We start from the raw sequence: 15377 nt of genomic DNA, 5'->3' as shown, positions 1-15377 counted from the left end.
AAATGGGCACAAAGGTGTGTGGCCGTCACATCTCTCTGTTTAGATAGTGTGCTCTTTTTGTCTTTTGTATCTAAGGACTGTTGTAAAAAATCAAAAATCCAATCTTTTTAAATCTCTCCTCATTCTTTGTTTATAGTTCCCTCAAAGTCCCACCTAAGGCTATTATGGGAGGGTCTTTTTCTTCCCAGGTGTGAAACACATCAATATTTATGATGAATTACGCCTCCTCGCAGAGAGCTTTCTTAAACAAAACATGTCTTACAAATTTTGAATCAATATATTCTTTAATGTGAATGAGTGGGCAGAATGATTTTCACATCGTTTTGAAACAAAAACTCTAGACTACGTTATACAATTTTCAAATGTCTTGTGAACAAATACTGCGTTGGTTATCCCTTTGATCTTTTATTCCCAAAAAAATTCTAAAATCTAACCTTTCATTGAAGTAAAATAATTGAAAGTGGGAGGTAAATCACATTACGAAATAAATGCTTTTCTCCAAAACCCGCTGGCCATAAATATTGGCTCCTTGTTATTAAATCCTTTTTGCAATCTCCTTTTGCCAAGATAACAGCTCTGCGTTTTCTTCTATAATGCCTGATGAGTTTGGAGAACAACTGATAAGAGATCAGAGACCATCCCTCCATATAGAATCTCTCCAGATCCTTCAGATTCACAAGTTCATGTTGGCGCTTGTTCTCTTCAGTTCACCCCACTCATTTTCTTTAGGGTTCAGTTTAGAGGACTGGAATGGTCATGGCAGAAGCTTCCTTTTGTGCTCAGTTACCCATTTTTGTGTTGATTTTTTTGTTTTTGACCGTTGTCCTGATGGAAGATCCAACCATGGACCATTATATGATTTCTAGCAGAGGCCGTCAGGTTTTGATTTTTTATCTGTTGGTATTTGCTAGAATCCATAATGCCATGTATCTGAACAAGATGTCCAGGACCTCCAGCAAAAAAAATAGGCTCACAACATATAAGATCCAGCAGTATTGTCCAATTTTTTACTAAGCTACCTGCTATAGCTCAATAAACTCCCCACTGGAAGGGTTTCAGGACAAGTACGGCGGATACAACTCGAGTCACTTTGAGCTTTTATTGCGCACACACATACACAATACTCATCCACAAACTAGGTAGCCTGCATGCTAACACTACGTTAGCCTGTCAGTTGGATATTAGTGACGTTAGTTAGATAGTTGGGTTAGGTTGTAAACCTGCAATGAAAACCCAAACACCAGAATTAACTAATAAAATAACCCAATCATGTGACATTAATTCTTTATCTGGAATACTAGCAATGCTTATAGTCACTCACCGGCAAGGCGTACCAGTCCTGAACATCAACTAAATGAAACTGAAACCTAAAGGCGAGACGCCTGCGCACTGTAACTAATTAAGCATACACAGACAAATAGCCTGGTGACCAGTAATAATAATAAACAAACCTTTAACCTAGTAAGAATATAACATAAACATCCATCACTTGTACTATATATATATATCTATATGTATATGTAAAACACTAGTTATACCTGCTGGAAAGTTCTACAAGTATATTTAACAGGTATTCATGGGGTACTTTTTATCCCTGTTTTTCACCAAACACATCTAGTGGGAACTAGAAACACCCCGAAAACACCTCAGACCCCAGAGCGTTAATACAAACATCACAATTTTTAATTTGTGTCTTTTGTTACATAGGGACTACTGAACAGACATTTAAAAGTTTCTTTTAAAATGCAAAGTGCTTGAAATCAAAATGTGTAAATAAAGCTCTGTAAACTTGCATTTTTGCTAAACTAAAAGTGTGTCCCATTGGATAATCAAAAGTTGTACACACACTTGTGGTCTTCAAGCCCACTTGAACACATGGACCAAAGACCGGAAATACGGTAGGTCATGTAAGTAGACAAGTGTTCAAGTACAACGACGGCAAGTGTGGGTATTTGGACAGGCGCATAAAAAAGGGGAAGAGTGGTGCGTCCCTAAAATGCATTCACTCTACAGGTCCAGAGGAGAATCAAGGATAATCAATTAAGGTAATAGGGGTGGAGCTACCTTAACTCAAAGCTGTACAAAATGGCAAAGCCAAGTGCTGGTGTTTGTGTCAAAATTTGTTAGAATGGGGTTCCTGAAAGTCTTAGTGGTGGTTGCGATCGTTGCATTTGATCTGCCTGATGTCTTGGGAAGTTTGAGGTACAGTCATAGTCCAAGAAGCATGGGGCCAAAATCCGATCCAGCTTCCAGAAGTCCGGCCCTTTCTCCTCTAGGGCTCTGGAACCCTTTGCAAGTGGCTTCTCAGTTTCAGAATCCTTTGGGTCCTGACTCCAAAAGCCTTGCGCAGGAGCCTTTTGGCCTTCAAGAGAAGCAGCTGTTGCAGGGTCCAGTGAAGCCTTTGGATTGGAGGTATCCCATCGTTCCCGAGGTGCAGAGCGAGATGGCGGTGGACTTCCAGTTGAGGCAACCCGTGACTCCCAGCAGCGTAGCGGTTCAATGTGGCGAGAACCGGGTTCTCGTAGAGGTCCAGCAGGACTTTTTCAGCAATGGTCAGTTGATCCAGCCAACTGGTCTGTCTTTAGGTGGATGTCCTGTTGTTGGTCAGGATCCTGGGTCAAGAGTGCTCATCTTTGAATATGAATTACAGGACTGCAACAGCGTGCTGATGGTAAGAACAGATGCATCTTAATGGGTTATTTGAAAAGGTCCTCTGCCACAACACGGGAAGTCAGTTCACTTGGTTTTACAATGCCAGGGCAGCTAAGACCAATTTTTATCTATTTGACTGGGTAAATCCTGAGTTTTCAAGCTACTTGCATTTAAATAACCCTTCAAACCAACATCTGATGTAAACCATCCCTTAAATGGTCTGAAAGGCGCTTAAGAAACAAGAACAAATCGTGGGCCTAAACAGCGTTAAATATAGTTTTAACCCTGGAACAGCAAAATGTTCAATCCTTAGTGACTATCTCTGGCAACACCGGAGCTTCTGAGGGCAGCTGAGGTGATGTAAAGAATTTACTAAATGGGGATTTGCTCTTTAGGAATTCCAACATATTGCACTGTGCACCTTCTCCCATTCATATCAAAATGAGTGCATGGTCTTGGTGTATGTAAAGTCTTTGGGATGACCCTCTTGGTAACCACAATCTTTTTACAGATGAATGAGGATGAGCTTATCTACACCTTCTCTCTTACCTACACCCCTGAGGCGCTTGCAGGTACTCCGATTACCCGGGCCGATGGTGCAATTGTTGGTGTTCAATGCCATTATCAAAGGTAGGGGATCTCTGTGACTTTGTGCACTTTCTCGTACAACTGGGAGACTATTTAATGGGTACTTTCATGAACCACAGGCTCCAAAATGTAAGCAGTGATGCCTTGAGGCCAACATGGGTCCCGTATGCCTCAACAGAGGCTGGTGAAGAAGTCTTGCTGTTCTCCCTGAAGATCATGATGGGTTGGTACATGTTTTTTATTTCAATAAAATAGACCTTTATGCTTGCTATTGTGGCTGTGCCTAAAATGTGTTTTTGTGTTTAGATGATTGGTTCTATCAGAGGCCTTCATACACCTATTTTCTGGGTGGCGTTATTAACGTCGAGGCATCTGTGAAGCAGTACAATCATGTTCCTCTGCGTGTGTTTGTGGACAGCTGTGTGGCCACTCAAGTACCTGATGTGAACTCTCTTCCGAGATATTCTTTCATTGAGAATCACGGGTAAGGTCATGGCCCTTGATGCGGTAGGACTTAAGTTGCCTTTTGTAACCACTTTGTCACAGAGACATGGCTAAGGTCTATTTGCTTGATGCTCTACAGTTGACATTCATGAGTTGCTCTTTGTGATTTGTCGTCAGGTGCTTTGTGGATGCCAAAACTACAGCTTCCAGCTCCCGCTTCATGCCTCGGTCCCAGGTTGACAAGATCCAGTTCCAGCTAGAGGCGTTTATGTTCCAGGAGGGCAACAGTCCATCTGTATGTACTACGAATATCATGAGTTAACCTGACTTCTCCTCCCATCTGCTTTGGTTTTGTGACTTGTCTGTCATCCCTTAGCAGATCTACATAACATGTATTCTGAAGGCAACTCTTGCTTCTGCACCCAGTGACGCTCAGCGCAAATCCTGTTCCTTTGCTAATGGGTACGTGAGGTTTTTTGGGGGGGCGGAGGTTAAGCTGACTTTTCTCATGTTGAAGGCTCCATGTCTGTTTTTGTTGCAGGTGGTTTGCTGCTGATGGAAACGACCAAGTTTGTGGTTGCTGTGACTCAACATGTGGTCCTGATCAGGACTTTGCTGCTTCTCCCTATGGCGGTTGGTAGCGTTTGCTCTTTCTAAGGTTGCTTTTTATTCAAGTCTCTAACTTTGCTTTTTTTTTCTCTCCTCTCTAGGCACGCAGTGGGAAGGCAAAGCCTCACTTGGTCCTGTAATGGTTCAAGGGCAAAAGAGAGGTTCTCAATAAAACAGATAAATCATTCCTTGGTTGTACCTGACTTGTCATTTTGCTCCATGTCTGGTTTAACTACTTTTGGCTTTGAAAAAGGTGCCCTATTCTTAATGTGGTGAACCTGATAGTCACCCTGTATTTCAAGTCCCATATAGCATGCAACCATAGGGTTCCTGAAGTTATCATCTTCGTTTCTCCATAGGGAGTTTAAAATGATCAACCTTTTTAAGACTGCTGGTGAAAGCTCAAGGTTATGCGTTTGAAGCAATTTGTTTGTTCCAATTTGTTTAACAGAAGAATTCCTGGTGAAAATCATTACCACTGAGGCATTTATATAGCGCTTTTATTTGTACACCCAAGCGCTTCACAATCATATCAGGGGATATCTCCTCAAACACCACCAGTGTGCAGCATCCACTTGAATGTAACTTGACGCCTTGCCTCATTTAGTATACGTGATCAGTTGCTCTAATTTCTCAGTCACTCCCAGCAAGCTCAAGTCTATGAGCCATACAATGCCAGGGACAGTGACACCAGGGAACAGGGCCTGCATTCAAGCTACTTCCCCACTTTAACATCCAAACATCAGAATTCCTGCATTAAAAAAAACATTTCTGCTGCACTTCAAGTCCCCTTATGGTGAAAATCAAGCTTTTAATGTTTGGCTGTGGGATTATTAATATGATTCAAACCATGTGCAAATTCATAACTCAATTTAATAAAAAATGATACAGGGACCAGATGACATCTGATGGACCATGCTGTCTTAAACATTTACGCAAGTCTCTGTACATGAACATGTTAAACTGAAGCAAACACCTGGGAAATGGGCACAAAGGTGTGTGGCCGTCACATCTCTCTGTTTAGATAGTGTGCTCTTTTTGTCTTTTGTATCTAAGGACTGTTGTAAAAAATCAAAAATCCAATCTTTTTAAATCTCTCCTCATTCTTTGTTTATAGTTCCCTCAAAGTCCCACCTAAGGCTATTATGGGAGGGTCTTTTTCTTCCCAGGTGTGAAACACATCAATATTTATGATGAATTACGCCTCCTCGCAGAGAGCTTTCTTAAACAAAACATGTCTTACAAATTTTGAATCAATATATTCTTTAATGTGAATGAGTGGGCAGAATGATTTTCACATCGTTTTGAAACAAAAACTCTAGACTACGTTATACAATTTTCAAATGTCTTGTGAACAAATACTGCGTTGGTTATCCCTTTGATCTTTTATTCCCAAAAAAATTCTAAAATCTAACCTTTCATTGAAGTAAAATAATTGAAAGTGGGAGGTAAATCACATTACGAAATAAATGCTTTTCTCCAAAACCCGCTGGCCATAAATATTGGCTCCTTGTTATTAAATCCTTTTTGCAATCTCCTTTTGCCAAGATAACAGCTCTGCGTTTTCTTCTATAATGCCTGATGAGTTTGGAGAACAACTGATAAGAGATCAGAGACCATCCCTCCATATAGAATCTCTCCAGATCCTTCAGATTCACAAGTTCATGTTGGCGCTTGTTCTCTTCAGTTCACCCCACTCATTTTCTTTAGGGTTCAGTTTAGAGGACTGGAATGGTCATGGCAGAAGCTTCCTTTTGTGCTCAGTTACCCATTTTTGTGTTGATTTTTTTGTTTTTGACCGTTGTCCTGATGGAAGATCCAACCATGGACCATTATATGATTTCTAGCAGAGGCCGTCAGGTTTTGATTTTTTATCTGTTGGTATTTGCTAGAATCCATAATGCCATGTATCTGAACAAGATGTCCAGGACCTCCAGCAAAAAAAATAGGCTCACAACATATAAGATCCAGCAGTATTGTCCAATTTTTTACTAAGCTACCTGCTATAGCTCAATAAACTCCCCACTGGAAGGGTTTCAGGACAAGTACGGCGGATACAACTCGAGTCACTTTGAGCTTTTATTGCGCACACACATACACAATACTCATCCACAAACTAGGTAGCCTGCATGCTAACACTACGTTAGCCTGTCAGTTGGATATTAGTGACGTTAGTTAGATAGTTGGGTTAGGTTGTAAACCTGCAATGAAAACCCAAACACCAGAATTAACTAATAAAATAACCCAATCATGTGACATTAATTCTTTATCTGGAATACTAGCAATGCTTATAGTCACTCACCGGCAAGGCGTACCAGTCCTGAACATCAACTAAATGAAACTGAAACCTAAAGGCGAGACGCCTGCGCACTGTAACTAATTAAGCATACACAGACAAATAGCCTGGTGACCAGTAATAATAATAAACAAACCTTTAACCTAGTAAGAATATAACATAAACATCCATCACTTGTACTATATATATATCTATATGTATATGTAAAACACTAGTTATACCTGCTGGAAAGTTCTACAAGTATATTTAACAGGTATTCATGGGGTACTTTTTATCCCTGTTTTTCACCAAACACATCTAGTGGGAACTAGAAACACCCCGAAAACACCTCAGACCCCAGAGCGTTAATACAAACATCACAATTTTTAATTTGTGTCTTTTGTTACATAGGGACTACTGAACAGACATTTAAAAGTTTCTTTTAAAATGCAAAGTGCTTGAAATCGAAATGTGTAAATAAAGCTCTGTAAACTTGCATTTTTGCTAAACTAAAAGTGTGTCCCATTGGATAATCAAAAGTTGTACACACACTTGTGGTCTTCAAGCCCACTTGAACACATGGACCAAAGACCGGAAATACCGTAGGTCATGTAAGTAGACAAGTGTTCAAGTACAACGACGGCAAGTGTGGGTATTTGGACAGGCGCATAAAAAAGGGGAAGAGTGGTGCGTCCCTAAAATGCATTCACTCTACAGGTCCAGAGGAGAATCAAGGATAATCAATTAAGGTAAAAGGGGTGGAGCCACCTTAACTCAAAGCTGTACAAAATGGCAAAGCCAAGTGCTGGTGTTTGTGTCAAAATTTGTTAGAATGGGGTTCCTGAAAGTTGTCTTAGTGGTGGTTGCGATCGTTGCATTTGATCTGCCTGATGTCTTGGGAAGTTTGAGGTACAGTCATAGTCCAAGAAGCATGGGGCCAAAATCCGATCCAGCTTCCAGAAGTCCGGCCCTTTCTCCTCTAGGGCTCTGGAACCCTTTGCAAGTGGCTTCTCAGTTTCAAAATCCTTTGGGTCCTGACTCCAAAAGCCTTGCGCAGGAGCCTTTTGGCCTTCAAGAGAAGCAGCTGTTGCAGGGTCCAGTGAAGCCTTTGGATTGGAGGTATCCCATCGTTCCTGAGGTGCAGAGCGAGATGGCGGTGGACTTCCAGTTGAGGCAACCCGTGACTCCCAGCAGCGTAGCGGTTCAATGTGGCGAGAACCGGGTTCTCGTAGAGGTCCAGCAGGACTTTTTCAGCAATGGTCAGTTGATCCAGCCAACTGGTCTGTCTTTAGGTGGATGTCCTGTTGTTGGTCAGGATCCTGGGTCAAGAGTGCTCATCTTTGAATATGAATTACAGGACTGCAACAGCGTGCTGATGGTAAGAACAGATACATCTTAATGGGTTATTTGAAAAGGTCCTCTGCCACAACACGGGAAGTCAGTTCACTTGGTTTTACAATGCCAGGGCAGCTAAGACCAATTTTTATCTATTTGACTGGGTAAATCCTGAGTTTTCAAGCTACTTGCATTTAAATAACCCTTCAAACCAACATCTGATGTAAACCATCCCTTAAATGGTCTGAAAGGCGCTTAAGAAACAAGAACAAATCGTGGGCCTAAACCGCGTTAAATATAGTTTTAACCCTGGAACAGCAAAATGTTCAATCCTTAGTGACTATCTCTGGCAACACCGGAGCTTCTGAGGGCAGCTGTGGTGATGTAAAGAATTTACTAAATGGGGATTTGCTCTTTAGGAATTCCAACATATTGCACTGTGCACCTTCTCCCATTCATATCAAAATGAGTGCATGGTCTTGGTGTATGTAAAGTCTTTGGGATGACCCTCTTGGTAACCACAATCTTTTTACAGATGAATGAGGATGAGCTTATCTACACCTTCTCTCTTACCTACACCCCTGAGGCGCTTGCAGGTACTCCGATTACCCGGGCCGATGGTGCAATTGTTGGTGTTCAATGCCATTATCAAAGGTAGGGGATCTCTGTGACTTTGTGCACTTTCTCGTACAACTAGGAGACTATTTAATGGGTACTTTCATGAACCACAGGCTCCAAAATGTAAGCAGTGATGCCTTGAGGCCAACATGGGTCCCGTATGCCTCAACAGAGGCTGGTGAAGAAGTCTTGCTGTTCTCCCTGAAGATCATGATGGGTTGGTACATGTTTTTTATTTCAATAAAATAGACCTTTATGCTTGCTATTGTGGCTGTGCCTAAAATGTGTTTTTGTGTGTAGATGATTGGTTCTATCAGAGGCCTTCATACACCTATTTTCTGGGTGGCGTTATTAACGTCGAGGCATCTGTGAAGCAGTACAATCATGTTCCTCTGCGTGTGTTTGTGGACAGCTGTGTGGCCACTCAAGTACCTGATGTGAACTCTCTTCCGAGATATTCTTTCATTGAGAATCACGGGTAAGGTCATGGCCCTTGATGCGGTAGGACTGTTGAAGTTGCCTTTTGTAACCACTTTGTCACAGAGACATGGCTAAGGTCTATTTGCTTGATGCTCTACAGTTGACATTCATGAGTTGCTCTTTGTGATTTGTCGTCAGGTGCTTTGTGGATGCCAAAACTACAGCTTCCAGCTCCCGCTTCATGCCTCGGTCCCAGGTTGACAAGATCCAGTTCCAGCTAGAGGCGTTTATGTTCCAGGAGGGCAACAGTCCATCTGTATGTACTACGAATATCATGAGTTAACCTGACTTCTCCTCCCATCTGCTTTGGTTTTGTGACTTGTCTGTCATCCCTTAGCAGATCTACATAACATGTATTCTGAAGGCAACTATTGCTTCTGCACCCAGTGACGCTCAGCGCAAATCCTGTTCCTTTGCTAATGGGTACGTGAGGTTTTTTGGGGGGGCGGAGGTTAAGCTGACTTTTCTCATGTTGAAGGCTCCATGTCTGTTTTTGTTGCAGGTGGTTTGCTGCTGATGGAAACGACCAAGTTTGTGGTTGCTGTGACTCAACATGTGGTCCTGATCAGGACTTTGCTGCTTCTCCCTATGGCGGTTGGTAGCGTTTGCTCTTTCTAAGGTTGCTTTTTATTCAAGTCTCTAACTTTGCTTTTTTTCTCTCCTCTCTAGGCACGCAGTGGGAAGGCAAAGCCTCACTTGGTCCTGTAATGGTTCAAGGGCAAAAGAGAGGTTCTCAATAAAACTGATAAATCATTCCTTGGTTGTACCTGACTTGTCATTTTGCTCCATGTCTGGTTTAACTACTTTTGGCTTTGAAAAAGGTGCCCTATTCTTAATGTGGTGAACCTGATAGTCACCCTGTATTTCACCCTGTATTTCACCCTGTATTTCAAGTCCCATATAGCATGCAACCATAGGGTTCCTGAAGTTATCATCTTCGTTTCTCCATAGGGAGTTTAAAATGATCAACCTTTTAAAGACTGCTGGTGAAAGCTCAAGGTTATGCGTTTGAAGCAATTTGTTTGTTCCAATTTGTTAAACAGAAGAATTCCTGGTGAAAATCATTACCACTGGGGCATTTATTTAGCGCTTTTATTTGTACTACTGTACACCCAAGCGCTTCACAATCATATCAGGGGATATCTCCTCAAACACCACCAGTGTGCAGCATCCACTTGAATGTAACTTGACGCCTTGCCTCATTTAGTATACGTGATCAGTTGCTCTAATTTCTCAGTCACTCCCAGCAAGCTCAAGTCTATGAGCCATACAATGCCAGGGACAGTGACACCAGGGAACAGGGCCTGCATTCAAGCTACTTCCCCACTTTAACATCCAAACATCAGAATTCCTGCATTAAAAAAACCCATTTCCGCTGCACTTCAAGTCCCCTTATGGTGAAAATCAAGCTTTTAATGTTTGGCTGTGGGATTATTAATATGATTCAAGACAAACCATGTGCAAATTCATAACTCAATTTAATAATAAAAAATGATACAGGGACCAGATGACATCCGATGGACCATGCTGTCTTAAACATTTACCCAAGTCTCTGTACATGAACATGTTAAACTGAAGCAAACACCTGGGAAATGGGCACAAAGGTGTGTGGCCGTCACATCTCTCTGTTTAGATAGTGTGCTCTTTTTGTCTTTTGTATCTAAGGACTGTTGTAAAAAATCAAAAATCCAATCTTTTTAAATCTCTCCTCATTCTTTGTTTATAGTTCCCTCAAAGTCCCACCTAAGGCTATTATGGGAGGGTCTTTTTCTTCCCAGGTGTGAAACACATCAATATTTATGATGAATCACGCCTCCTCGCAGAGAGCTTTCTTAAACAAAACATGTCTTACAAATTTTGAATCAATATATTCTTTAATGTGAATGAGTGGGCAGAATGATTTTCACATCGTTTTGAAACAAAAACTCTAGACTACGTTATACAATTTTCAAATGTCTTGTGAACAAATACTGCGTTGGTTATCCCTTTGATCTTTTATTCCCAAAAAAATTCTAAAATCTAACCTTTCATTGAAGTAAAATAATTGAAAGTGGGAGGTAAATCACATTACGAAATAAATGCTTTTCTCCAAAACCCGCTGGCCATAAATATTGGCTCCTTGTTATTAAATCCTTTTTGCAATCTCCTTTTGCCAAGATAACAGCTCTGCGTTTTCTTCTATAATGCCTGATGAGTTTGGAGAACAACTGATAAGAGATCAGAGACCATCCCTCCATATAGAATCTCTCCAGATCCTTCAGATTCACAAGTTCATGTTGGCGCTTGTTCTCTTCAGTTCACCCCACTCATTTTCTTTAGGGTTCAGTTTAGAGGACTGGAATGGTCATGGCAGAAGCTTCCTTTTGTGCTCAGTTACCCATTTTTGTGTTGATTTTTTTGTTTTTGACCGTTGTCCTGATGGAAGATCCAACCATGGACCATTATATGATTTCTAGCAGAGGCCGTCAGGTTTTGATTTTTTATCTGTTGGTATTTGCTAGAATCCATAATGCCATGTATCTGAACAAGATGTCCAGGACCTCCAGCAAAAAAAATAGGCTCACAACATATAAGATCCAGCAGTATTGTCCAATTTTTTACTAAGCTACCTGCTATAGCTCAATAAACTCCCCACTGGAAGGGTTTCAGGACAAGTACGGCGGATGCAACTCGAGTCACTTTGAGCTTTTATTGCGCACACACATACACAATACTCATCCACAAACTAGGTAGCCTGCATGCTAACACTACGTTAGCCTGTCAGTTGGATATTAGTGACGTTAGTTAGATAGTTGGGTTAGGTTGTAAACCTGCAATGAAAACCCAAACACCAGAATTAACTAATAAAATAACCCAATCATGTGACATTAATTCTTTATCTGGAATACTAGCAATGCTTATAGTCACTCACCGGCAAGGCGTACCAGTCCTGAACATCAACTAAATGAAACTGAAACCTAAAGGCGAGACGCCTGCGCACTGTAACTAATTAAGCATACACAGACAAATAGCCTGGTGACCAGTAATAATAATAAACAAACCTTTAACCTAGTAAGAATATAACATAAACATCCATCACTTGTACTATATATATATCTATATGTATATGTAAAACACTAGTTATACCTGCTGGAAAGTTCTACAAGTATATTTAACAGGTATTCATGGGGTACTTTTTATCCCTGCTTTTCACCAAACACATCTAGTGGGAACTAGAAACACCCCGAAAACACCTCAGACCCCAGAGCGTTAATACAAACATCACAATTTTTAATTTGTGTCTTTTGTTACATAGGGACTACTGAACAGACATTTAAAAGTTTCTTTTAAAATGCAAAGTGCTTGAAATCGAAATGTGTAAATAAAGCTCTGTAAACTTGCATTTTTGCTAAACTAAAAGTGTGTCCCATTGGATAATCAAAAGTTGTACACACACTTGTGGTCTTCAAGCCCACTTGAACACATGGACCAAAGACCGGAAATACGGTAGGTCATGTAAGTAGACAAGTGTTCAAGTACAACGACGGCAAGTGTGGGTATTTGGACAGGCGCATAAAAAAGGGGAAGAGTGGTGCGTCCCTAAAATGCATTCACTCTACAGGTCCAGAGGAGAATCAAGGATAATCAATTAAGGTAATAGGGGTGGAGCCACCTTAACTCAAAGCTGTACAAAATGGCAAACCCAAGTGCTGGTGTTTGTGTCAAAATTTGTTAGAATGGGGTTCCTGAAAGTTGTCTTAGTGGTGGTTGCGATCGTTGCATTTGATCTGCCTGATGTCTTGGGAAGTTTGAGGTACAGTCATAGTCCAAGAAGCATGGGGCCAAAATCCGATCCAGCTTCCAGAAGTCCGGCCCTTTCTCCTCTAGGGCTCTGGAACCCTTTGCAAGTGGCTTCTCAGTTTCAGAATCCTTTGGGTCCTGACTCCAAAAGCCTTGCGCAGGAGCCTTTTGGCCTTCAAGAGAAGCAGCTGTTGCAGGGTCCAGTGAAGCCTTTGGATTGGAGGTATCCCATCGTTCCCGAGGTGCAGAGCGAGATGGCGGTGGACTTCCAGTTGAGGCAACCCGTGACTCCCAGCAGCGTAGCGGTTCAATGTGGTGAGAACCGGGTTCTCGTAGAGGTCCAGCAGGACTTTTTCAGCAATGGTCAGTTGATCCAGCCAACTGGTCTGTCTTTAGGTGGATGTCCTGTTGTTGGTCAGGATCCTGGGTCAAGAGTGCTCATCTTTGAATATGAATTACAGGACTGCAACAGCGTGCTGATGGTAAGAACAGAGACATCTTAATGGGTTATTTGAAAAGGTCCTCTGCCACAACACGGGAAGTCAGTTCACTTGGTTTTACAATGCCAGGGCAGCTAAGACCAATTTTTATCTATTTGACTGGGTAAATCCTGAGTTTTCAAGCTACTTGCATTTAAATAACCCTTCAAACCAACATCTGATGTAAACCATCCCTTAAATGGTCTGAAAGGCGCTTAAGAAACAAGAACAAATCGTGGGCCTAAACCGCGTTAAATATAGTTTTAACCCTGGAACAGCAAAATGTTCAATCCTTAGTGACTATCTCTGGCAACACCGGAGCTTCTGAGGGCAGCTGTGGTGATGTAAAGAATTTACTAAATGGGGATTTGCTCTTTAGGAATTCCAACATATTGCACTGTGCACCTTCTCCCATTCATATCAAAATGAGTGCATGGTCTTGGTGTATGTAAAGTCTTTGGGATGACCCTCTTGGTAACCACAATCTTTTTACAGATGAATGAGGATGAGCTTATCTACACCTTCTCTCTTACCTACACCCCTGAGGCGCTTGCAGGTACTCCGATTACCCGGGCCGATGGTGCAATTGTTGGTGTTCAATGCCATTATCAAAGGTAGGGGATCTCTGTGACTTTGTGCACTTTCTCGTACAACTGGGAGACTATTTAATGGATACTTTCATGAACCACAGGCTCCAAAATGTAAGCAGTGATGCCTTGAGGCCAACATGGGTCCCGTATGCCTCAACAGAGGCTGGTGAAGAAGTCTTGCTGTTCTCCCTGAAGATCATGATGGGTTGGTACATGTTTTTTATTTCAATAAAATAGACCTTTATGCTTGCTATTGTGGCTGTGCCTAAAATGTGTTTTTGTGTGTAGATGATTGGTTCTATCAGAGGCCTTCATACACCTATTTTCTGGGTGGCGTTATTAACGTCGAGGCATCTGTGAAGCAGTACAATCATGTTCCTCTGCGTGTGTTTGTGGACAGCTGTGTGGCCACTCAAGTTCCTGATGTGAACTCTCTTCCGAGATATTCCTTCATTGAGAATCACGGGTAAGGTCATGGCCCTTGATGCGGTAGGACTGTTGAAGTTGCCTTTTGTAACCACTTTGTCACAGAGACATGGCTAAGGTCTATTTGCTTGATGCTCTACAGTTGACATTCATGAGTTGCTCTTTGTGATTTGTCGTCAGGTGCTTTGTGGATGCCAAAACTACAGCTTCCAGCTCCCGCTTCATGCCTCGGTCCCAGGTTGACAAGATCCAGTTCCAGCTAGAGGCGTTTATGTTCCAGGAGGGCAACAGTCCATCTGTATGTACTACGAATATCATGAGTTAACCTGACTTCTCCTCCCATCTGCTTTGGTTTTGTGACTTGTCTGTCATCCCTTAGCAGATCTACATAACATGTATTCTGAAGGCAACTCTTGCTTCTGCACCCAGTGACGCTCAGCGCAAATCCTGTTCCTTTGCTAATGGGTACGTGAGGTTTTTTGGGGGGGCGGAGGTTAAGCTGACTTTTCTCATGTTGAAGGCTCCATGTCTGTTTTTGTTGCAGGTGGTTTGCTGCTGATGGAAACGACCAAGTTTGTGGTTGCTGTGACTCAACATGTGGTCCTGATCAGGACTTTGCTGCTTCTCCCTATGGCGGTTGGTAGCGTTTGCTCTTTCTAAGGTTGCTTTTTATTCAAGTCTCTAACTTTGCTTTTTTTTTCTCTCCTCTCTAGGCACGCAGTGGGAAGGCAAAGCCTCACTTGGTCCTGTAATGGTTCAAGGGCAAAAGAGAGGTTCTCAATAAAACTGATAAATCATTCCTTGGTTGTACCTGACTTGTCATTTTGCTCCATGTCTGGTTTAAACACTTTTGGCTTTGAAAAAGGTGCCCTATTCTTAATGTGGTTAACCTGATAGTCACCCTATATTTCAAGTCCCATATAGCATGCAACCATAGGGTTCCTGAACCTTTTAAAGACTGCTGGTGAAAGCTCAAGGTTATGTGTTTGAAGCAATTTGTTTGTTCCAATTTGTTTAACAGAAGAATTCCTGGTGAAAATCATTACCACTGAGGCTTTTATTTGTACTACTGTACACCCAAGCGCTTCACAATCATATCAG

At 41.8% G+C, this 15377-nt stretch overlaps 3 protein-coding genes across 8 annotated transcripts; all 3 read left to right on the top strand.

The window, feature by feature from the left end:
* Nucleotides 1–1954: 1954 nt before the first annotated feature.
* On the top strand, nucleotides 1955–4786 carry LOC307010023 (zona pellucida sperm-binding protein 3-like). 2 transcript variants are annotated; one of them, XM_079634348.1, is made up of 8 exons: nucleotides 1955–2671; nucleotides 3164–3282; nucleotides 3360–3463; nucleotides 3547–3724; nucleotides 3862–3979; nucleotides 4061–4146; nucleotides 4226–4317; nucleotides 4395–4786. In XM_079634348.1, the coding sequence occupies exons 1-8, from the start codon at nucleotides 2129–2131 to the stop codon at nucleotides 4463–4465; spliced, it is 1311 nt and encodes a 436-aa protein (XP_079490474.1). In that variant the 5' UTR covers nucleotides 1955–2128; the 3' UTR covers nucleotides 4466–4786. The 2 variants fall into 2 exon arrangements, with proteins under 2 accessions (XP_079490474.1, XP_079490475.1); XM_079634349.1 differs by having other exon boundaries at nucleotides 2105–2671; nucleotides 4064–4146; nucleotides 4395–4508.
* Nucleotides 4787–7226: 2440 nt separating this feature from the next.
* LOC307010022 (zona pellucida sperm-binding protein 3-like) lies at nucleotides 7227–9788 on the top strand. 2 transcript variants are annotated; one of them, XM_079634346.1, is made up of 8 exons: nucleotides 7227–7946; nucleotides 8439–8557; nucleotides 8635–8738; nucleotides 8822–8999; nucleotides 9140–9257; nucleotides 9339–9424; nucleotides 9504–9595; nucleotides 9671–9788. In XM_079634346.1, the coding sequence occupies exons 1-8, from the start codon at nucleotides 7401–7403 to the stop codon at nucleotides 9739–9741; spliced, it is 1314 nt and encodes a 437-aa protein (XP_079490472.1). In that variant the 5' UTR covers nucleotides 7227–7400; the 3' UTR covers nucleotides 9742–9788. The 2 variants fall into 2 exon arrangements, with proteins under 2 accessions (XP_079490472.1, XP_079490473.1); XM_079634347.1 differs by having other exon boundaries at nucleotides 9342–9424; nucleotides 9671–9766.
* Nucleotides 9789–12662: 2874 nt separating this feature from the next.
* On the top strand, nucleotides 12663–15154 carry LOC307010303 (zona pellucida sperm-binding protein 3-like). Of its 4 annotated transcripts, none has more exons than XM_079634862.1 (9): nucleotides 12671–13096; nucleotides 13178–13263; nucleotides 13756–13874; nucleotides 13952–14055; nucleotides 14139–14316; nucleotides 14457–14574; nucleotides 14659–14741; nucleotides 14821–14912; nucleotides 14990–15090. In XM_079634862.1, exons 1-9 carry the CDS (start codon nucleotides 12718–12720, stop codon nucleotides 15058–15060), a joined length of 1230 nt encoding a protein of 409 aa, XP_079490988.1. In that variant the 5' UTR covers nucleotides 12671–12717; the 3' UTR covers nucleotides 15061–15090. The 4 variants fall into 4 exon arrangements, with proteins under 4 accessions (XP_079490985.1, XP_079490988.1, XP_079490986.1 ...); XM_079634861.1 differs by having other exon boundaries at nucleotides 12705–13096; nucleotides 14656–14741; nucleotides 14990–15085; XM_079634859.1 differs by having other exon boundaries at nucleotides 12663–13263; nucleotides 14656–14741; nucleotides 14990–15154.
* Nucleotides 15155–15377: the final 223 nt, after the last annotated feature.

Source organism: Phoxinus phoxinus (genome assembly GCF_949152265.1).
Source record: "Phoxinus phoxinus genome assembly, chromosome: 14".
Lineage (NCBI taxonomy): Eukaryota > Metazoa > Chordata > Actinopteri > Cypriniformes > Leuciscidae > Phoxinus > Phoxinus phoxinus.
The sequence above is the reverse complement of the archived record's forward strand: the minus strand, read 5'-3'. Positions and strand labels throughout refer to the sequence as shown.

Coding starts and splice junctions, on each gene's coding strand:
- LOC307010023 (XM_079634348.1), top strand. CDS start 2,129: ATGGGGTTCCTGAAAGTCTTAGTGGTGGTTGCGATCGTTGCATTTGAT. Junction 3,725..3,861: donor TCTTTCATTGAGAATCACGG/GTAAGGTCATGG, acceptor ATTTGTCGTCAG/GTGCTTTGTGGATGCCAAAA. Junction 4,147..4,225: donor TCCTGTTCCTTTGCTAATGG/GTACGTGAGGTT, acceptor TTTTTGTTGCAG/GTGGTTTGCTGCTGATGGAA.
- LOC307010022 (XM_079634346.1), top strand. CDS start 7,401: ATGGGGTTCCTGAAAGTTGTCTTAGTGGTGGTTGCGATCGTTGCATTT. Junction 9,425..9,503: donor TCCTGTTCCTTTGCTAATGG/GTACGTGAGGTT, acceptor TTTTTGTTGCAG/GTGGTTTGCTGCTGATGGAA. Junction 9,596..9,670: donor TGCTGCTTCTCCCTATGGCG/GTTGGTAGCGTT, acceptor TCTCCTCTCTAG/GCACGCAGTGGGAAGGCAAA.
- LOC307010303 (XM_079634859.1), top strand. CDS start 12,718: ATGGGGTTCCTGAAAGTTGTCTTAGTGGTGGTTGCGATCGTTGCATTT. Junction 13,264..13,755: donor ACTGCAACAGCGTGCTGATG/GTAAGAACAGAG, acceptor ATCTTTTTACAG/ATGAATGAGGATGAGCTTAT. Junction 14,742..14,820: donor TCCTGTTCCTTTGCTAATGG/GTACGTGAGGTT, acceptor TTTTTGTTGCAG/GTGGTTTGCTGCTGATGGAA.